A 22995-nucleotide genomic window follows, 5' to 3' on the forward strand; every position below is an offset into this window, starting at 1 on the left:
CTACTTTATTATTTATGTTGTGTTGCGTTGTCTTGCTTTAAATCTAACCCCCTCCCTTTGTTGTGTCCCAAGAGAATGATCCCCACTTCCAGCAAATATAAATTGCAAATACAAATAAACACCTAGATGAAACAAATATAGTAAGAGTAGATTCTTCAGAGATTTCTTTAATCGTTGTTGAAAATGAAAAAGTCATCGCCCCCCCCCCACCAATAATCCTCCTCAATAAATCTGTGTTTCCTTTGGATCTCCTTGATGTGACCCTGCTGGTTAATGGGTACGAGATAATTTGAAATTGAAAGACTACTGTCATTATCTTAGACACCGAGACGTTTGCTATCTATACACCAATTGCTAACAAACAAGGTTTATAGAGTGAAATAATAAATCAACATATGCATGAGGAGACACAAATAAATGATTAATGTTATTATTTTCTCCTTAGCGTTTGATAAACCTATATATCTCTTTTGATTCCTCTCAGTAGGGCTCCAACCAAAGCTGGATTAATTTATTATGCTTTCCATAAAATAGACTTTTAGAGAGGAGGGACAAAATCCGGCTTTGGATTCTCTGTGATGAAAACCTTTCCTTACTCTAGTAATACACCAGGAATTTCAAATGAGTGAACAAAATTAGGTAGTGGGGCTTACGCGTTCAGCTCATGATCCAGAAGAGAGCAGGCTAATTTTCCATGCACACATTTTGCTGGAACACCTATTTCTCTTCCAGTTTCTTGCCTGTGTGTTTTAACATAGGCTTTGAAATACAGACAACACAATCTATTCCCATGCCCATAGCTGAACATACATCCTCAAATGTATTTTACTGAGCCTTTGCCTCTTGGCTGTCAGCTTAGCACAGGTTTTTGAACCTAGAAACTTCCAAGAGGTACAGAGTGTGTCCTCAAAGGATGCTGAGCCATGGCTAATGGCCATAAAGGGCACAAGGCCAGACCAGTTGCAAATGGTCCCAGAGATGGGACAAGTACTACAGGAGTCTATTATGTGTATGACAACTGTGTGTTTAATAGTGTAACGGCTGCGTTAGCATATGCAGCAATGGTTACCTGAAAAGGGGGAGGATGTTAGCATTTCACTCCTCCGTTGCTGGATATGTGATTGTTATATCACACGTATGTGTTCACTTTCCAGGTTTGGAAAGTATGAGAACGGAAGCCTGTCTTATCTCTCTTCTGCTTGTGATTGTACTGTTGTACTTTCTCTCTCTGTCTCTTGTAGGAGGAGGAGGAGAGACACCATGATTGCTTTGTGCTGTATATATTGCTTAATAAATACTTAGAATGCACACACACCAACGCTCCACTTCGTTTCTGCTCTACAGTGGTACCTCGGGTTACATACGCCTCAGGTTACATATGCTTCAGATTACAGACTCCCTAACCCAAAAATAGTACCTTGGGTTAAGAACTTTGCTTCAGGATGAGGACAGAAATCGTGCTCCGGTGGCGCGGCAGCAGCAGGAGGCCCCATTAGTTAAAGTGGTGCTTCAGGTTAAGAACAGTTTCAGGTTAAGAACGGACCTCCGGAACGAATAAAGTACTTAACCCGAGGTACCACTGTACTTTGCTGAACAGCTGATAAGAGCGTGCACATAGTCTTCTGATGTGTGTCGCTGGGAGCGTGTTGGGGCAAAGGATTTATGGACGTTCTGGACTGAGCTTAATCAGGAAGACACCGGAGAGGTTTTTCTCACCCCAGCGGCTGCGTGTGACTCCAGGCGTTATTCTGACACCATGATGTAGCTTACCAATAAAGAGAAGCCCTTGTACAATTCACACACGTGGCATCTTAGTGCCACACTCCTCTCCCATTCCCTGCCACAGCAAGTAGCAAGGGTATTATCGCTAGGGATTTCGGTTTTGCTTTTTGGGGGAGGAAGAGTTTGAGGCTGCAATCCTGTGGGATAGCTCAGTCAGTAGAGCATGAGACTCTTAATCTCAGGGTCATGGGTCCGAGCCCCACATTAGGCAAAATATTCAGGGTCAGACTAGATGGCCCCTTCTAGTCTGACTAGGTGGTCCCTTCTAATTCTATAATTCTATGGGGCTTACTTCTGAGCTGAAATGTATATTTTATTTTATTCTATTTATTAGAATTATATACCACCCTTCATCAATAGATCTCAGGGTGGTTCACAGAATAAAATACAGGAGAAAAACAAGTAAATAATAAAAAAGCAGCAAAACATTAACACCCCCCTTCCCACAGACACAACGAAAAGGCTGTAGAATATTGATCAGCCAAAGGCATGAAGAGGAATGTTGCTCAAGAGATTTCTGGAATCTAGAGGAAACTTAAGAGATAGCTTAGTTTACAAACTAAAACCAGAGGAAGTGATCGTGTTCACTCACAGAGAGCGCAAAGTAATTCTTGAAGGCTGTCCTCAGTGATATTAGTGCCAAGCAACTTAATCTGGTTAACCCAAACATTGTTTCTCCTGCTTGCTGCATTCAACTCCATACCATTTCTCCCTAGAGCTATAGCAGAATAGTTCTTAAAGTTTCATTGTACAGCAGAAGTCTTTCCGTCAGCACGACGACTTGGTTGGGTTCCACCTCTTGTGAGCTTCTAGCTATACTTAAATATTTGTCAGCGTGCAAATTATTCTTTGGTCTTTATTACACGGCTTCTTTAACACCAATAACTTCATAGAATTATAGAAAATGTAGAGTTAAAAAAGGAAGCCAAGGGTCGTCTAGTCCAACCTTCTGCGATGCAGGAATCTCAACTAAAGTATCCATGGGAGATGGTCATCCACCCTCTGCTTAAAAACCTCCAGAGTGCGAGGAGTGCATGCAGGAGCCATTCCCTGTGACCAGTAGGGCTTCGCAGGACTGGGGCCTTCCTAAGTTTGTTCTGGAGAGGCAAGGCGCAGCGGCACGGGTGAGGCCACTTGGTAACTCACTGAACCTGGTGGCAAGAGCCAGGAAGGGATATAAGGTCAGCATTTCCCTTTGGCTCTTTGCCACAGCAACGCGTTTCCTGCCTTGCTGCATTTGGCGTCTTGCTTCCTGATCCTCGGACCTCGGCTTCTTGACTGCTTGCTTCTCAACCCTCGGACACTTGACTTCGTGACTCCCTGCTTCCTAACCCTCGCACCCCTGGCTTCTGGACTCTTGTTCCTGCTCCCACCCCGCCATCTTGCCCCCTGGCCCGACGTCCTCAGCCGGGACTTCGATCGCCCGTAGACCGAACCGTGACACAGGGAAGGAGAGTCCACAACCTCTTGGGAAAGACTGTTCCACTGCTGAACAACTCTGGCTGTCAGAAAGATTTTCCGTATGTTTAGTCAGAATCTCCTTTCTTGTAACTTGAAGCCATTGGTTCGAGTCCTACCCTCCAGAGCAGGAGAAAACAAGCTTGTTCCTTCTTCCATGTGATAATCCTTTAGATATATGAAGATGGCTATCATATATTCTCTCAGTCTCCTCTTTCTCAGGCTAAACATACCCAGCTCCTTCAACTGTTCCTCATAAGGCATGGTTTCCAACCCTTGATCATCTTGGTTGCCCTCCTCTGCACACGTTCCAGCTTGTCAACATCCTTCTTAAATTGTCATCTGACACCTTTTGAGTCTTACCCATTCTTCAGTTACACCTCGTTATTGTGATACAAAGAGTTGGATTATTCATTTTAAACGGGATACTATATTCATTCAGAAATATATATTACAGAGAGAGAGTGAGTGAGTCTTGGGTACTTACATTTTATTGTAGAGTTCTCAAGTTAAATACAAATCTATGAGTTTTTCCATAAGAAATTAAAGACTAGTGCAACTAGTTCGTTATATTTAAGATGTACAGATGAATGCAAGATAGTTATATTATTTCTTGTATTGTATTTACATAGTTCAATATATTGCTTACTATTTACATTTCTAAGCATATACTATAGAAATAAATTGGTTATCTGTGCTTCACGGTTCTTTCGTTACAGCTGTTAGCTAATATTGCGTTTATGACAGAGTGCCTCCTGTATGAACTCTATTAAATTACAAATCAGGCTAAATTAATGAGGTGTCCTGATTCCTTTCTATGCTGAAAAATATCAACATAAAAATATCTATTAGATACCTATTTGTCTTTTGCTTTGTTTTTTACTTTTATACTTGTAATAAAGGAGTATAAAAATGAGGGAAACCTTTCTTCCACATAACATTTGGTTGGGATGGCACTTACCTGAGATACAAAATTATCAAAAGCCAAGCATAATTCTCCTTTAAGAAAAAGGTATATAGGGAATATATAGAATAGTATATAGGGGAAAGTATGCATGAAATTAGTTGTCTGTATAATACCCCCTTTTTATATAAAATAAGAATGAAAAGTTATGCATTTAGAGAAGTCTCTACCCTCATCTACCAATGTGCTCAAGATTTGTCTCCTACAAATGTAAATCCTTTTTGCGGCATGATAGCATTCAATTCTTAAATGAGAAACACTTAGAGATCCAAAGGGAGCTTGGAAGTTGAGATGGTAACTCCATGGATTTTTACAGAGGAAAGGTGTGTGTTTTTAAGATATACACATTTTATTATATACTTGCATCTAACACAGTAAACTTGTCTGCACCCCTGTCTCACCATTCAAATTCCTATATAAATAATGACATATTTAAAAAGCCCCATCATTAATGCATGTTGCAGCTGATTTCTTCTTCCTTTTGCTATTAAATAAAACGTTCACTGTTCTCAACAGACTTTTCTGTATTCTACCTTTTACTTTGCGTGTTCTGTTCTTGGCAGATACTTTGTTAGGCACAATGACACTGTAAACTTAAAAGAGAGAAACTTAAGAGAAAAATCTTATACTGAACGCAGAATGAGAAGTTATCCTGATGCTTGGGAAAGACACATCTTAAGACCTGTAGACATGCCAAACCATGTCACAGAATTTTATCTCTAGTTGCAGTATTAGTATGTAATAAGCTAAAGCAATGCCCAAGTAAGGTTGCAATAGTTCTGGATTCTCATGCATAGAAAATCCCTGCATGGAAGATAAGGGGAGCATATCTGCTGCTGCTACTCCTAAGTAATGGTGCAGTAAGTTCTCCCAGGTAATGCAACTCCACCAAATTATTCTTATTGTTGTCCTGGAACATCACAACTATTTTATCGCTGTGAAAAAGGCCACACCTCTCTACTGCGGAAGTAACAGAACAACCTTGCTTATTAAACTGATGTGTTTCACAGTCAAATGTCCCAAGCAATCTAAATGCACAGCTCAATACTAAGACACTTGAACTTAATCTGCAAATCATACCTTAAGGAAACTAATCCTCAAGAAATCTTCATAGCCTCTTACAATAAGCATTTTCCATATTTTTAGGCCAATCTTGCCTATGGTTCTTATCTGTTCAGGCATCTATTACATATGGCAAGCAGTAAGGTAACATATTCAGCCAAACTGAAAGGCAAAAAAAATTTCCCAAACCAAAAATGACTTAAAGGCACACTTGGAAAACTCCTGAAAAGAAGTTGTTCCATTTACAGTATAAATTAATTTGGGATTGATAGTATGCAAACTTAGTTGATCGACAAGAACCAATCACACTTCAGACAGCAGGCACATTCTAGAATGCTCCTCCAACAAACCTACTTGCACACAGAAATCTAGCAGATCAGGGAGAAAAAAATCATACTAGCCTTCCAGATTTCCACGTTCAATGAATTTTTATGTGTATATGCAATCCCATACCTTTATTCTAAAGTGATACAGCACAGGAAAAAACTTTACTACCTACCCCTGCTATTCTGCTATTTGGATAAACTGGCCGTTACAAAAAGTGAATGGAGTGTTAACTTTTGACGGAGCCTTCTATAATGTACTGCCACTTAGTCACAACTTAAGAACTTAAGTCACAAAAATAACGGAAGAATTTTGTTAGTTGCTTTTCAAGTGAGATAAGCTTCCCGATCGGTTTGTGCAAAATCCTTAAGTGCATGTCAATTGTATGCAGGTGACTTCCTCCAGATAAATTGACTTGACACATTCCTTTTTATATATATATCTACACACACACACACACACACACACACACACACACACACACTGGCTGGCATGTTAACCAGTCAGCCAACCTGATTGGTAAGAAAGAGAGCAGACTGGAATCAAGTCTTCACCAGTCACCTTCCCTTACACACTGCAAAATTCATAGTTTATTCTGGAAGTGGGGCAGAATCTTGGTTATCAGGTGACTGTCTCCATCTGTGCTTCTTTTCCATGCTCAAGCCAGTCTATGTCAAGGATGGAAGGCCTAAAAATGCATACATGACTTTTCCGTCAAGTATTCCTACCATGCTAGAAATTCCAGGTAAGGCAATAATGTATTAAAATATATTCACTGTGAACTAAAAATCTTACTAGGGGGAAAAAAGCATTGAAGCTAAAAGTCTATGTGCTGAAAAAATATTTGATAGTTTTAAAGCATTAAATTATGTATACATTATTATGGCAGAATAAATCTATTTTCTTTTCTTTTTTAGTTAGTACAGTTCAGACACTTCAAAGTGAAATAATTTATACAAAACTATCTGCATACCACAGGGCATAGCACCCAAGTAGGTGGCATTCTTTTCAAATTCTAGATGTTGTTTTCCATTAAAATCTGTGTTCCTAGATTTCACGCTGTAAACAAAGATAACATTAAAAGGAATTTTTTAAAAATTGTGTTACAAACCAAAATCAAAAGCAAGTCCATATGGCCCTTAGATGACCTTACTGCCACATCTGCCCTCATTTTCTGTTCAAGACAGATCATTCCTATTAGCTCACAAGTACCCCAGAGACTAGTAATACTTCCATCAAAATAATGAACACAATCAACTAGGAACAAGGCTCATGGAGACAAGACAATAAGTCATTAGATACCAATGAACATAAAACACTTTCTTCATTCGTATAGCAACTATAAAAAGAAAAAGGGAGAATAAAAACAAAAGCAGACTCGATTTTTTTTGTAGCCACGTTCACTTAAGTCAATCACAATCTTCTTGATGACCTGTTTGCCGATTTCTTTGGTAATCCACCAACCACATTTTTTTTGCTGAACTATTTTGGGACGCTTCGTATGAAATCAGGAGCGAGTAATTGCGTGTCTGCACAACCAGAATAATGAAAATGATCCTATGCCACAGCAGACAGATTGGCTGTATACGGTTTCTGGTGCTTTCATCTCTTGTAATGATTGGGGGCGTCTGCAAATGCAAATTTCAGTCTGTAGGCTTCTGCGAGGAGGACACTGATATCTTCGTCTCCCCAGTGCACCGTGGGCAAGTTCTGCAGAAAGATGAGCAGTTCCTTGGGGAAAGAAGAAAAAGACAGCAGGATAGGTTATAATGCAACTATTTCAGTAAATGTCAGGGTGATTTGGGGTGGGGGGTTTTTTGAGCGACTGAATTCCAATGCTACTTGCGACAGTTTCTAAAATGGCTTGATCTTGAACATCTGCATGCACACAGATAAAATAAAACTTGCTTTTCGGAAGCAAACATGTGACGATTTTTAGCACAAAAATCCAAATACATTAACTAACCATAATTGGTAAGGATGGAAACTCATCCAGCTGTTAATAGATGTGGGAATGGTAAAAGAGAGGCAGAGACAACTCTAAAAAAATATTTGTTACATCTTTCTCATCTGGAATTTACTTATCTAGATCTGTGCATACACCTTTCTTGTTATTTGTTCATTTCATGAATACCTAGGTTTAATCTAAGTATCTTCATTGCAGATCCCATCTCTCATTTTCTCCAGTACAGGTGAATGATATTTACTGGAAAGGTGTTTTCTAAGGCAGCTACGGAGTAGAACAAAGTGAATATATGTCTTTAATCTTGCATCAGTCATGGCTTCAACAAACTACGACAGGGAACTCTGGCCCCTTCAGTCTGTTTTTAAAAATGCTTGTATACATTGCAATCCATATTGCTGCAAGAAAGAAACAATAGTATAACTTTGGCAAACACATAGCCATCATATTAACCCTTCAGCGTGCATAGCTGCTACAAAATAGGAATATTCAAGTAATGAGTTCAAGCAACGATTACAGTTCCCAGGATTCTTTGGAGCTGTTTAAAGTGAATGATACTGCTTTAAATGTATAGTGCAGATGGGGCAAAGGTCGAGATACTTATTAAGAGGTATAAGATACTTTATCTCAATTTTAATTGTGTTTGTATTTCCCAGAGCTTATTTCTGCAACCATTTCCCATCCAAAAGGCTTGAAAATAACAGATGAATGGGTCCTTTTAGTTGGTTAGAGCATGGTGCTGATGATGCCAAGGCTGAAAGTTCGATCCCGGGATGGGACAGCTGCATTGCAGGGGGTTGGACTAGATTATCCTCAGGGTCCCTTCTAACTTTAGAATTCTACGATTCTATGACCGCTGCAACTCAAGAGCCAGAAAAACCGCAGGCATGTTTGAGCTTTGGAAATTCCAATATGAACTGACCTGATCCAGAGATCCTGCACTAATGTTTGGATTGGAAAGACAACCATTGGATTTCACACTTGTCTGAATTTTCCAACACCTTTCTTGCTTCAAAAATGCATCAAAATGTGTTTTAAAATGCTTTCAAGCTAAACAAATTCAAATACACATATGTAAATGCAATGTCCATGTCTCATTAAAGAATACACAATTAATGTGATTTATAATGGATTTATAAGTGAACACCTATGAAAAGAAGGTAGGTCAGAAAAACTAGTTTATCCATCCCTAATTTCAACCATGTAGTCTACATTTCATGATGCAGCCAGTGTCTGGCTTCCGGGAATCCGGTCCTCCCTCCCCACAGTGGGCTGCCAGTAACCGATAGACAAGAAGCTCTTACCAAGTCTTTTATGCAATATTCACAGAGAGGGGCTTAGAAATGCTGCCTCTCTGAGAGTTGCTTTAAGTAAGCTCCACCACCCCCTTCCCTTCTCAGTCCTCACAGCACCAGCCCCCTTACGGTGACCTTCTGCAAACCACTGTTGTAAATCTATACTGTCTTCCTGGAAGGTTGAAGATGAGGGGGTGGCGGTCTCCACCATTCCTCCTTAGTCCAGTCCCTGAGAGCCATAGACCACATTCCTATTATCCTTTCAGCTCAATAGAACAGCATGAAACATGCACAAATGTTCCTATTACATGTGGTGGAAGTGAGAGTATGGGCTCTATTTACCTTTGTCTTCCCGTGCCTTTGAATAAACAAATCTATCATTCTATTGTTAAAATTATTACAGTTTGGCATTTCTTCACAGCTTTGATTCTCTGTTAGTTGCTCAAAACACGTTTGCTCAAGACACTATTGGAGTTCGACGGCAGCTGGAATAGGAACCAGCTAGTAATCTCATGAGCTATGGAAAGCTAATTCTGGCCCTTCACAGCTTATGGAAATAACAGGAATGTACACATTATTTAGGACATTGGATACATCAAAACTATGGTAAATATTATACACACTGCACCTATAATTTAATATTAAAATGTTGTTGCTGGGCTCTTTAACACTATAGGATACTAGCAGTAACAATGAGTATAGATCTATAAATGTGTGTGCAAAAAACTTTCAGGGGAAATCCAATGTATATTCATGAAATACTTCAAAATGCCAATGATAAGTTGAATTAGGCGAATCTGGAGCCATACATTCTAGATATGCCATAAATCAGTGTCACTTACGAACCTGGTCGTTTAACAGGTCTAATTCCTCTCTCCATTTACTGCTTACAAGAAAACAATCAATATATGCTGAATGACTCAAGATCCAGCTTATTAAATCTTGGTAGTCTGATTTAATGCTGAACTTTCTTACTTTTCTTGGTGACAACTAGAAAGACCAAAAATTCAGGGATTACCGTATTTTTCGCTCTATAAGACGCACCAGACCACAAGACGCACCTAGTTTTTGGAGGAGGAAAACAAGAAAAAAAAATATTCTGGATCTCAGAAGCCAGAACAGCAAGAGGGATCGCTGCACAGTGAAAGCAGCAATCCCTCTTGCTGTTCTGGCTTCTGGGATAGCTGCGCAGCCTGCATTCGCTCCATGAGATGCACACACATTTCCCCTTACTTTTTAGGAGGGAAAAAGTGAGTCTTATAGAGCAAAAAATACGGTACTTTTCCTTCCTATATTTTTAGATCCTTCAATGGAGTCTGCGAGTTTCTTGCAAGCCAATTGCCTTTATAAAAGGAACATTCTTATCTTATTTTTAACCTTTCTTTCACATTCCCTGACCTTTCAACCAATAGATCAAACAGAACACAAGCATGATTCATAGAAAAGATTAAACTGTGTTTAGACAAAAAAGGTCAGTCCACACACCAATGAGAATAGCTAGATCTTTAAGCAGATATGTGACACACACACACATGCAGAATACATCGTAAAAACCAAATTTTCTAAGCCATTGCATCAGATTGAATGGCGATACTTCGCTTTCACACAAAAACTATTTTTCCTGTTTTTATGTAGCACACCTGCAATGCCTTTTAAAATGTCACCACCCTGAGAACATTTCAATATTCAAAGCTGGAACAGTGTGGTATGACTTCTTTTATTCATCTCCCTCGAAATTATCTCTGATCTCACAGATGTGGATCCAGAAACATACCATCCTTCAACCCTGAACGAATCAGCAAATGTCGTCTTTTATAGCTGATTTCTTTGACAATTCTGTTATTAGTCCGGGGGGGGGGGGGGGGGAGAGAAACCTTGTCAAGTTCTGGAAGAACCAGCCTCTAAAAATAGAAAATAAGTGATAGTTATATTGGACTCCACTGCCAGCATTTAAAATTGGTCAACTAGGGATGACAGTTTTCAACAAGATGAAACTGAAAAGGTGACACTTTGACAGAACAATCTTCCATTAATCTTTTGATAACATAGGGAGATATATTTTCCATGTGATTAATTTCATATTTTCCAGGGGAAGCAGTTTCATGAAAGGATGCAGAAAATAAGCTAACAATTGGACGGGTGGTGTTTTTTTCTTCTTCTCCCTTTTTATACGTCAAATCACATACAAAGCCACATATTTTCAGGGCACTGTGCAATGTATTTTGAAAAATAATCTTAGATGGATCTCCATTTTATCTAATAGGAATCCATCTGCAGAATATTTTTTTATCTTCACTCCCCGTTCTTAGCAAAAGTCTTGCAAGAGCATTGCCAGAAAAGCCTAGTCAAGTCACATGGGGGAAAGGTACATTCTCAAAGACAAGACAAATGACATTACCCTGGCCGTGACAAAATTTCTTCCGGAGGTAGTAAGAATTAGAAATCAACATGCTCTGGATAAAACATAATGACTGCCTTGGAATGTTTTCTCGGTATTCCTGCTGTATTTTGCTTTCAAAACTGTTTTTGTGGGTCTTTGGACTGAAATAAAGAATGTTTATTTGTACATCTTTGAAAGCATAAGGTAGTATTGGGTTCATGAAATTACACAGAAGAAGAGAAGGAGTTTGGATCTGATATCCCGCTTTATCACTACTCTAAGGAGTCTCAAAGTGGCTAACAATCTCCTTTCCCCCACAACAAACACTCTGTGAGGTGAGTGGGGCTGAGAGACTTCAGAGAAGTGTGACTAGCCCAAGGTCACTGAGCAGCTGCAGGTGGAGGAGCGGGGAATCGAACCCGCTTCACCAGATTACGAGTCCTAATAAGTTTCTTGTTACCTGACAAGGTAGGAAACCAACAAGATTCTCTACCATTATAGGAAGCCAGTGTGGAGTAGTGGTTAGAGTGCTGGACTATAACCTGGGAGCTCAGAGTTCAAATCTCCACTCGGCCATAAGGCTCATTGGGTGGCCTTGGGGCAACACACTGTGTCTCAGCCGCATCTGCCTCACAAGGTCGTGGTAAGAATAAAATAGGGAGGAGAAATATGTATGCCACCTTGAGCTCTTTAGATGGAAAGGCAGAATATGGAGTATGAGACTCTTAATCACTGGGTCATGGGTTGAAGCCCTATGCTGGGCAAAAGATTCCTGCTTGTGGTCCCTTTTTATACAGTGGTACCTGCGGTTAAGTACTTAATTTGTTCCGGAGGTCCGTTCTTAACTTGAAACTGTTCTTAACCTGAAACACCACTTTAGCTAATGGGGCCTCCTGCTGCCGCTGCGCCGCAGGAGCACGATTTCTGTTCTCATCCTGAAGCAAAGTTCTTAACCCAAGGTACTATTTCTGGGTTAGCAGAGTCTGTAACCTGAAGCGTATGTAATTTGAGGTACAACTGTATTGTGATTTTATGTTGTAAATGCCCTGACACCTCGGGTATAGGAAGGTATCCAAGTCCTGACCATGAAACATCACAGCCCCAAATGAAGATTCATATACCATTTCAAGCACCCCACATTTATGCTAGACTATTCTGGCATTTCTGTCTTTGTCTCTTTCTCTAACACAATGGCTGGCCTGCCAACAGCTCTCTTTTCAACTGTTTTCGTTTTGAACAGATCAGGACTTGTTGTTGTTTAGTTGTTTAGTCGTGTCCGACTCTTCGTAACCCCATGGACCAGAGCACGCCAGGCACTCCTGTCTTCCACTGCCTCCCGCAGTTTGGTCAAACTCATGCTGGTAGCTTCGAGAACACTGTCCAACCATCTCGTTCTCTGTCGTCCCCTTCTCCTTGTGCCCTCCATCTTTCCCAACATCAGGGTCTTTTCCAGGGAGTCTTCTCTTCTCATGAGGTGCCAAAATATTGGAGCCTCAGCTTCACGATCTGTCCTTCCAGTGAGCATTCAGGGCTGGTTTCCTTCAGAATGGAGAGATTTGATCTTCTTGAAGTCCATGGGACTCTCAAGAGTCTCCTCCAGCACCATAATTCAAAAGCATCAATTCTTCGGTGATCAGCCTTCTTTATAGTCCAGCTCTCACTTCCATACATCACTACTGGGAAAACCATGGCTTTCACTATACGGACCTTTGTTGGCAAAGTGATGTCTCTGCTTTTTAAGATGCTGTCTAGAAGATCAAACATATCCATTCTTAAGGAAATCAGACTAGTAACATTTAAAAAGGAGTAGAGATAAAGTTGAACTTAGCTTTCAGCTAAACATGGTGCCGAGTCAGGGGGAAATATATATTTCGGTTGCTGAGAAATTAAGAATCCAGTATACCCATACAGGTCATTAAATGTAACAGCGATAGCACAGCACACACAAACAGCATGGAATTAGGCATCCTTTGGGACACACAATCTTGGTTTAGGCTTCAGTAAAACTGCACAGAGGGATATAGAAGATTATGTATTGTAACTTGGGGTGAAGCTGGGGTGTAATGGTTTGACCACATTAAAGGATTGATTTCTTACAACTGTGGAATGAGTGATAGGCAGAGTAACTGAAATGAATCCAGCATATTTTGAAGAGGTCAATGGAACCCAAAGGAGGTTGCCACAGCAAGCCACAAAAATCCCAAAATTAAAAAGCCCCCAATGCTGATCAAAGGCTCATTAAATGCTGAATGCAGTCTCACTGATCTGGAAAGAAAATGGAGTGCAGGCATCACATCGAACAGCTGATCAGTACACCAACCATCCTGATGACATCTCTAAGGCTTCAACAGTTCTAGTGATGACAAACAGAATATATGACATGATTGTGTTGACCATGGCAGAAGACAGAAAAAGAAAGTTTATGCAGCCAAGAACATATTCCCTATGCCTAACGAAGTCCTCCAATGCAGCAGCTGGACTGGTGACTGGGAGTGGCTGCCGAGACCACATAACACTGGTCCTGAAAGACCTACTGGCTCCCAGTACATTTCCAGGCACAATTCAAAGTGTTGGTGCTGACCTTCAAAGCCCTAAACGGCCTCAGCCCAGTATACCTGAAGGAGCGTCTCCACCCCCATCGTTCAGCCCGGACACTGAGGTCCAGCGCTGAGGGCCTCCTGGCGGTTCCCTAACTGCAAGAAGTGAAGCTACAGGGAACCAGGCAGAGGGCTTCTTGGTGGTGGAGCCCACCCTGTGGAACACGGTCCCATCAGATGTCAAAGAAATAAACAACTATCAGACTTTTAGAAGACATCTGAAGGCAGCCTTGTTTAGGGAAGCTTTTAATACTGGATGAATCATTGTATTTTAATATTCTGCCGGAAGCCACCCTGAGTGGTTAGGGTTATTTATTTATAAATATATTATTATTATTATTATTATTATTATTATTATTATTATTATATTGGGGGTAGTAAGGAGTGGATTTCTGAGAAAATGCATGGGGCTCTTTTACCCATGTGCCCAGAGACATGAAGTAATTAGCTATTCTGTGGAAAGATCATTCCATTTTGTTACGTCTGCAAGAGTCAACCAGAGCTTACAACAATAGACAATCTGTTAAAAACTCCATTTCTGGAAGGAATTCGAAATCTAATTTGTTTACAACCTAATGACAAAGCAACACACATTTATAATTCTGCTTATTTTCAATCCAGCTGTAGCAGTCTGACAGTTTTGTTGTAAGATAGCAAAATCTACATGCACCAGCATTTAGCCAGCCATAAGGGGCTAGATGCAAACAAGAAAGAAAAGAAAATAGTTCCTCTTCCATCAGCTTGTCTGCAAAGAAAGGCATCCATCACCTCATTGCATATTATCCATTTCATACTCCAAAAGCTTTTTTCTTTGTTTTGTTTCTATTTGCCCTCTTATCAGCAGCTTTGATTGAATTGTGTAGCTAAGTATACAGGGCTCCTGTGATTTTCATTTTCTCTGGGGGCTACATACTGATAAAGACAATAATTGACATTGTTATTCAGTTTCTACCCAAGAAAGAAACAAGAAAAGAAAACAATTTTATTTCAAGTGAGGCATCTCCAGTGACAGCCTTGAATTACCAACTAAACAAAACGATTGCTTGGCTATTTAAGTCGGGCAGGTCAACTAAATTGTTCACACAGCACTATTTAGATTATCCCCTGCTTTTCCTAAAGGGGCTTTTTATATTGAAATTGGGGGAAATGCACCAGGTAGTTCTTCTGCGGCACTTACAAAAATGAATGCACTCACCACAATGTTAGGGGGGAAGATGTTCTGAAACTAACTAAGCTGCCCTGATAGAAAGTTATAGGTCAGCAATTTCATCTGACCGTCTTGTAAAACAGATATGATTTGGGTTTATAAAAGCATTTAGAATTTTCAGAGATGAATGAAGAGAAGATTGCAATCCTATACTTCAGTGTGCAGTGGAAATCTCCATACTGTATCCCAACCATGAGTTATAGAAGTATATTCTGGAAGCAAAACAGCACATGCTAGAGAGGAGCATGAGCAGAGCATTATAGTGACTTGGAGATGACCTGAATCACTTATGGGTCTTTGGAATATGGTCTGGCTTATTTCCAAGGCCATCTGAATCTCACCCCATCCCTGCTGCTGGTTTGACAGGAATTACTTGGAAACTTGCAAATTCCTGAGCTGCCAAAATAATCTCTCTCCTGCCTACGTAAGCTTCAAATATGTAGTAATAGTATCATAGAATGGTACGAGTTGGAAGGGACCACAAGAGTAATCTCATTCAATTCTCTGCAATGCAGGAATCTTTTTGCCCAACATAGGGCTTGAACCCAGGGCCCTGAGATTAAGGGTTTCATGCTTTACCAACTGAGCTGTCCTGCAGTGATGTAACATGCCACACACACACAGGAGGCTTGTACCGCCTCTTTCCAGGTTTTTGTGAGTGCAGCTGTCAACCCCAGCCAAGGTTTACGGGAGACTTTGCTTCTGCCCACGCAAAGCAGTAATTTAGCGTGCCTAGCACCCATGAACAAATCACATTATCTATAACCTAAACCAGCCCTCATGGAACTCCCTCTGTACAAGCGGCGCAGAAGTGGACCCAGCTTACCTCCCCACTTCCTCTGTGGACCAAGCTTGACAGGGGTGTGGGGTCGCCCATCTGACAATCATCCATTGTCACAAGTTGTCCATATGGACCATGTTTCCCTGCACAATCAGATGAATGCCAGGACTTGCAAAGCATGACAAACAGATCTAGGAAAGCCCTTCGAATCAGCTGGCTTATACTTTATAAAGCTTACAAGAGGACCAGAAGGGAGATGGGGGTTTTGCTCCCTGAATATGTTCTTTGTGTTTTTAAACTTCTGCTTTGAATTTAGTTTTTATTCTGGGATGTGTGTATGCTTGTTCGTTCGTTCATTCATTCATTCAATTCAATTTGTATTCCGTCCTTCCTCCCAAAGGGGCCCAAGACAGCAAGCATATCAGGATAAAACTGTTAAAATACGTAAAGACATCTAAAAATGATTTCAATATAATTAGGTGTCCAGGCAGGACTGTTGTGTCTTGGGAAGCAGAATACAATTTTTTTTAAAAAAGAAAAAAGTGTGTATCTTATCTCCCAGAAGCGTTTAGGAACTCTGTCACACTGTATGAAATGGTAACGTGGTACAAACACTGATTGGCCATACCTTTGAAAACCCATTTTTCAGCATGCTGTTTTTAGAGAGGTTATTCTTTATGCTGCTTTTTGGTCAAAAGACTCCATGGTGACAACCATACCCTTAAAATGCAAACAATGAAATCACAATAATAAAAGTCAATATAAACCGCAATGTAACAACAGTGAGAGTATAAACTGGGGCATAGAACTCTCTCAGTTATCATAAAAAGCCAGATGGAAAAGTAGAGAAAAGGAGGGAGCTAAACACGTCCCTTGAGGTTACAGGTTCATTACATATTAAAGGTCAGAACCTTCAAGTTAGAGAGAGGTGCTCAAATAGGATTAAAAGTGTACTTGCAAGGGTTTTGAAAAGAGTGAATCTCAGAAAGATTTCAGTGAGCAGAGTGAAGACTGTCAAGCTCTTTCCCCATAAATTCCAAGCAAAACTCATTTGTTCCTACCTGCTATCAATAGGGCTGGGCGATATATCAATATATCATCCAAAACTGGTTTGAAGCGCATATCATGATAGCAATTTCATCATTTTTGACCTGGCAATATTTCACAGATCCTGGTGTGTGTCTGTGCGCGCACACACTATGCAAAAATCATGATTTGGGAAAAACCCTGAAGCCAGCCAATGCCTCTACATAGATCCACCCTTATTTCAGACCTTGCAATATATCAGTTTATTGTGATGTTTAGCTGGTGATATATCACAATGTTGAAAACCAGATATTGCCCAGCCCTATCAATAGTCCTTTGCTCAGAGCCCTGATTTACAGAAGCCATTCCAGTTTTGGATCTGATCCTGGAAAGTCCCACTTTTCTTTAAGACATCCCTTATTTTCATTGGAGGATATGGCGTTATGTGACACACACACACACACACACACACACACACACACCCACCGAGCCAAGGAGATAAGTTACTATACAAACTTTAAAAGACATCGGAAGACAGCCCTGTATAGGGAAGGTTTTTTTAATGTTTAATGTTTTATTATGTTCTTATATGTGTTGGAAGCCACCCAGAGTGGCTGGGGCAGCCCAATCAGATGGGTGGGGTATAAATAAATCATCATCATCATCAAATAGACCATCCCTATATTCATCAGACAAATGATGGACGGTATGTCTTTGTAAGCTTGCACAATTTGTCACTGGATTCTGCAGCATTGGTTTTAGGGTCCTGCCACTGTGCCTGGCAAGAGAGCAATAAAAAATATGTATAAAAGACAGGGGAACTAATTCCATCATGCCCAGCTGCAAAGAAGTACAAACGATATTGCATACAACTGTCTCATGCACTTAGCCTAGATTGGTTTAACACTAGTGAAAATGAGCCTACTGTTGCCTTACTGTGAGGTATGCAGCTGCTAGACAGCACAATGCAGAGAAGTATGATCTAAAGAGTGTCTTGTGTATACAGACATCCAAGTCTGAACACTGAACCAATTATTCTTGCCATTAGAAACCAACACAGGCTGATTTCCAAGTAACTGGGAACAGAACTGTTCAATTCAGTTTTGAATAGCCAGTAATTTTCTGCTTAAAAAATCTGGAAAGTCATTATTTTAAAAACTAACTACCAGGAGGAATTTTACATACAGCATTTTCTAGTTTGCTTCCCACCTCCTTAAAAGCTTTCTCCTTTTTTTGCCAAAGGGACGCCTCTGTGCATTTAAAAATGCGTTTGTGTGCACACTTGCTAAGGCTCAAGCAAGGGGGAGTGCTCAAAATCATTGGCAAAGTGCACTATCTCTGAAGGGAATCTCTGGGAACAAAATGAAATAATGAAGAAGAAAAGTGCTAGATTATTTTAACCGCGCAGTTCATTTAGCGATCAGCGGTGACGCATCACTTACTAGCAAAGAAATATCCATGCTCAGGGGAAATGGTGGCACATATTGAGCAAGACATGAGAGAGACAAGGTAACATGCCTGAATCATCAGTGGAGCATGAATTCGGCCCATTTTGAATAGCTGGAGCCAATCCAAACATACCACCACCTCATTTATTTCTGTACGTGCTGCGGAGGTAGGCTGGTTGCAGTAGAAAGTTGGCAAGCCCAATTGTATGCCTGCTGCGTCGTGCTGGTTACTCATGCTGGTATTCTGCCACACTGATGCTGTTACTGCATTACTTTATGATGAAGCTTTCATCACGGTCAAATCAAGTGCAGAAATGTAGAAGATAAACTACGTGTCCGGACAAACAACACTTGCCTCTCGGTATTCTTATTTGAGATTTCAGCTAGGGCCAATTCAAGTTTAACAAATCTCTCAAGGATTATACAAGAGTTTCATAGGCCTTAGTGAGAATAATAGGTACAGGAATGGGGCATTAATGTTAAGACAGACTTTATAGAAATCGTTTCCTAGCCAAAAAGCAGCTACATAAAGTTGTGTTTATGGGAAAACTGGTTTTTCTAATTTTTTTCCGGCTTTGCAGCGGCTTTTCATCCATTTTACACAGCAAGAACCCAAGTGAGTTTTTGAAATAATTCCTGGAAATCCGGAATGCTTACTAATTTTTATTATTGCAACTAAAAGTAGATCCTGGAAGAAACTGGGCCTTGAGCTCAATGGTAGAACATAGGCACTGATATCCTGTGAGCTCCAGTGAAGAGACTTCAAACAAACACCGCAGGAAACTGTGGAGAGCTAGATTCAAAACACATGGTAAATAAGTCCTGACTATCATAGGCAAGTAAAATTATATTTAGTAATACTACTATGGTTTGTTCCTTCTTTTCTACATATTTATATACTGCCTAAATGAGAAAATGGCTCCTAAGTGGTTTACAATCAACTATAAAATCGATAATTAAAATATACAATAAACGAGTTGAATCACAGCATTAAAAACATCCATACTTAAAATATATAACAAAACAAGACAGTTAAAAACTGTTGAAACAAATAAATTAGGAAGTTGAATTCAGGGGGATGCCTAAACAGGTGTGTCTTCAAGAGCTGGTGGAATGCCAATACTGATGGGACCTCTTTTATTTCACCAGGAAGAGAATCACACATTTTTGGTGCCACCGATGAAAACTTAGGGCTAAATTATTTACTGCATGGTCAAATATATGAACTTGGCTAAAAGGCTACCGACGACAAGAAGAGAAGCTAACACAACGCTTAGGAGAATGACACAGTTGTTTTTTTAAAGGGGGGGGGAATCCTAAGGGGAATTTTTGGATTGCTTCTTTCTTTGGGCAGGGTGGGGAATAAGGAAATGACCTGGGAAAGAGAATTATTAGCCAGCTGTGTTAACTCCACATTGCCCATTTTGTTGACCAGCTCACTTGTGAACACAAAGTATTCTCTCCTCCCAGAAGAGGCTGTCTACTGTACCCCAGCATGTGTCTCTTTTCTGGTTTTAAACATAAAGGTGAAGGACCCCTGACAGCTAAGTCCAGTCGTGGACGACTCTGGGGTTGCGGTGCTCATCTCGCTTTACTGGACAAGGGAGCCAGCGTTTGTCCGCAGACAGTTTTTCCGGGTCATGTGGCCAGCATGACTAAGCCGCTTCTGGTGAAACCAGAGCAGCGCACAGAAATGCCATTTACCTTCCTGCCAGAGCGGTACCTATTTATCTACTTGCTTTCGAACTGCTAGGTTGGCAGGAGCTGGGACCGAGCAATGGGAGCTCACCCCGTCGCAGGGATTCAAACCGCCGACCTTCTGATCGGCAAGCCCAAGGCTCAGTGGTTTACACCACAGCGCCACCTGTGTCCCTGTTTTTATCTCCTTCAAATACAATGGATACTTCTTGTTGTTTCTCTGCATTGGGTGTAACAGAATCAGTTAAGAGTTCCCAACACAGACAAAATTCCTGCCTTCAGAGAGAACTCCCTACTGCATCACTATACAAGTCATGCTCTTGCCACTTTCAGGAGTCATGAGAAGCTCCCAGACCTGAGACTTATGGAGAAATGCAGGAAGAAGAAGAAGAGTTTGGATTTGATATCCCGCTTTATCACTACCCTAAGGAGTCTCAAAGCTGCTAACATTCTCCTTTCCCTTCCGCCCCCACAATAAATACTCTGTGAGGTGAGTGGGGCTGAGAGACTTCAAAGAAGTGTGACTACCCCAAGGTCCCCCAGCAGCTGCATGTGGAGGAGCGGAGACACAAACCCGGTTCCCCAGATTACGGGACTACCGCTCTTAACCACTACACCACACTGGCTCTCCAGGAGGCAAGTGCCCCTCTATGTCCATGCTTTTCAAGCAGTGGCACAAATATCAGCAGCTGGAAAGTGATGCTCTAAACTCAGGTAGCTCATAGGGCTATGTTAGATGTGATTTGTACTTGTGCAATTACAATTCTCAGTTAATGATACATGGCTTAAAAACAACTGAACAGCAGTTGTAGGGGAAGGAGGAGGAAGGAGACTGTGATGGATGAGGAGGGGTGATAACTCTATTGTGCCCTCACTGGTAAAAAAGGACTAAACCCCTCTCCCCTAAAAAAAGGTTCCCTATGAGCTTCCTGAGAATGGAAGCTTGCATTCCATGGCTAGCAATCACTGACTCCCTCCCCATGCACTTCATTCTAACATAGACTTTACATATTCTACAGGTAAACCTGGGGGGGGGGTGCCTCCAAATTATCGTTGTTTTTTATTAAATGTGTTTGTTGCCTTATCTTGCCCAAGGCAATTCAAAGCGACTTACAACCAACCAACCAAAAAGTTCCACATAGATACATTAAAACCAGCGGGAGGTGGATATAAATTAAGAACATCCCATCCATTTCTAAAAGGCTATAGAATAGTTAAAGCCAAAGGGATGGGTGTAGAGGAAAGTTTTTGACTGGCACCTAGGAATTATATATTTTTATGTTTAGAAGTGTGCTACAGCTATTCAAAGTTTGCAGAGGGTGGCCAGCAGATTCCCACACTCCAAATTCTCACTGTACCATGTGAGTTCAGGATTTCTCCCAGAGAGAGCAACATTTTAACTCTCAGAAGACCCTAATCTGATTCACCTGAAAACGCAAAACTTGTAGATTTCACAGCATGTGGTGGCCCCTATTGTGTGAATGAGTGGATGCCGCAGAGATAATATGTGCTAACCCTTTGCTACACCACCTCTCCCTGCAAACCACCCGACACACACCTTAACTTTAATGCTAACTTTAAACTTAACGTTTGCAGAGATCAAACATGTTGAAACAAGAGCCCATTGCTCAGGGCCATGCCCAAACTTCATATATTTGTCACAAAATGCCAAGAACTCTGTTACATGGCAACTTGCCTTATGTGGTTACTGAACAATAAATGCACACAAAAGTGGCTTTCACAGATTATCAGACAGTTAGAGCACAAACAGAAGCTGACCTTTACTGCTTGAAAGGATGAGCCAGTTAAATGTGATCAAATGCCCTGAAATGGCTGAACTTTAATTTAACCTAGCTCCAGCCTTAGATGTCCGTGTAAAAAACAAGGGAACCGGCGCAGCCATTTTCCTCCTCCTCCTCCTCTTCTTCTTCTTCTTCTTCTTCTTGTTTTTATATTATGCCACAACTGAGAGCTGTGATACCTTGCTGTGATATTCTGGACTCCATGCTTGTGCAAACGGGGGGGGGGGGGGGACGAACAACCACCCCCCAAAACCACAACTTCCTCTAAAGGTAAACTCGGGTGATGAGAGCTGACAGAAATGGGGGTAAATTTTTACTCGGTATGCTTGGAGGAACTCCAAGGTTGGCAGAAGAAAAAATAAATAACAGAATCTGGGGAGTGAGGAATCCCCCAGCAAAAGGCCAACGAGATCTGTGCATGCTCAGTTGCCACAGAATGTTAAATTTCAGTTTGAAAAGAAAATTTTGTTTGTTTCTATTAATTATATTTTCATACTGTCCTTCATCTGACAATTACAGGGTGATTACAATATCAAAACACAAAAACACATGACATGTAAGAAGCAAATTTTGGATATGCTGTACATAGCTTTAGCTTTCATGAAGGTATAAGCCTTGTTTTTGTAGAATCTTTAGTTTTGCCAAGTGTAGTCATATCTTAAAGGGTAAAGGTAAAGGGACCCCTGACCGTTAAGTCCAGTCGTGGACGACTCTGGGGTTGCAGCGCTCATCTCGCTTTACTGGCCAAGGGAGCCGGCGTTTGCCCGCAGACAGCTTCCGGGTCATGTGGCCAGCATGACTAAGCTGCTTCTGGCGAACCAGAGCAGCGCACAAAACGCCGTTTACCTTCCTGCCGGAGTGGTACCTATTTATCTACTTGCACTTTGACATGCTTTTGAACTGCTAGGTTGGCAGGAGTAGGGACCGAGCAATGGGAGCTTACCCCGTTGCAGGGATTCGAACCGCCAACCTTCTGATCGGCAAGCTCTAGGCCAGGGGTCAGCAACCTTTTTCAGCCATGGGCCGGTCCACCGTCCCTCAGACCATGTGGTGGGCCGGAGTATATTTTGAAAAAAAATATGAATGAATTCCTATGCCCCACAAATAACGCAGAGATGCATTTTAAATAAAAGGACACATTCTACTCATGTAAAAACATGCTGATTCCCGGATCATCCGCGGGCTGGATTAAGAAGGCGATTGGGCCT

The 22995-nt window shown here is 41.0% G+C and overlaps 1 protein-coding gene across 1 annotated transcript in view; it reads right to left on the reverse strand.

Annotated features, from left to right (window-relative positions):
• Positions 1-3715: 3715 nt before the first annotated feature.
• Positions 3716-22995, reverse strand: part of TBC1D22A (TBC1 domain family member 22A) — a 118393-nt gene continuing 99113 nt past the window's right edge. Inside the window, exon 13 of the mRNA XM_081023714.1 lies at positions 3716-7321. Within this exon, the coding sequence (XP_080879840.1) occupies positions 7193-7321 (129 nt within the window). The 3' untranslated portion in view covers positions 3716-7192. The remainder of the gene's footprint in view (positions 7322-22995) is intronic.

The sequence above is a fragment of the Podarcis pityusensis genome (assembly GCF_964106645.2).
Source record: "Podarcis pityusensis genome assembly, chromosome: 10".
NCBI lineage: Eukaryota > Metazoa > Chordata > Lepidosauria > Squamata > Lacertidae > Podarcis > Podarcis pityusensis.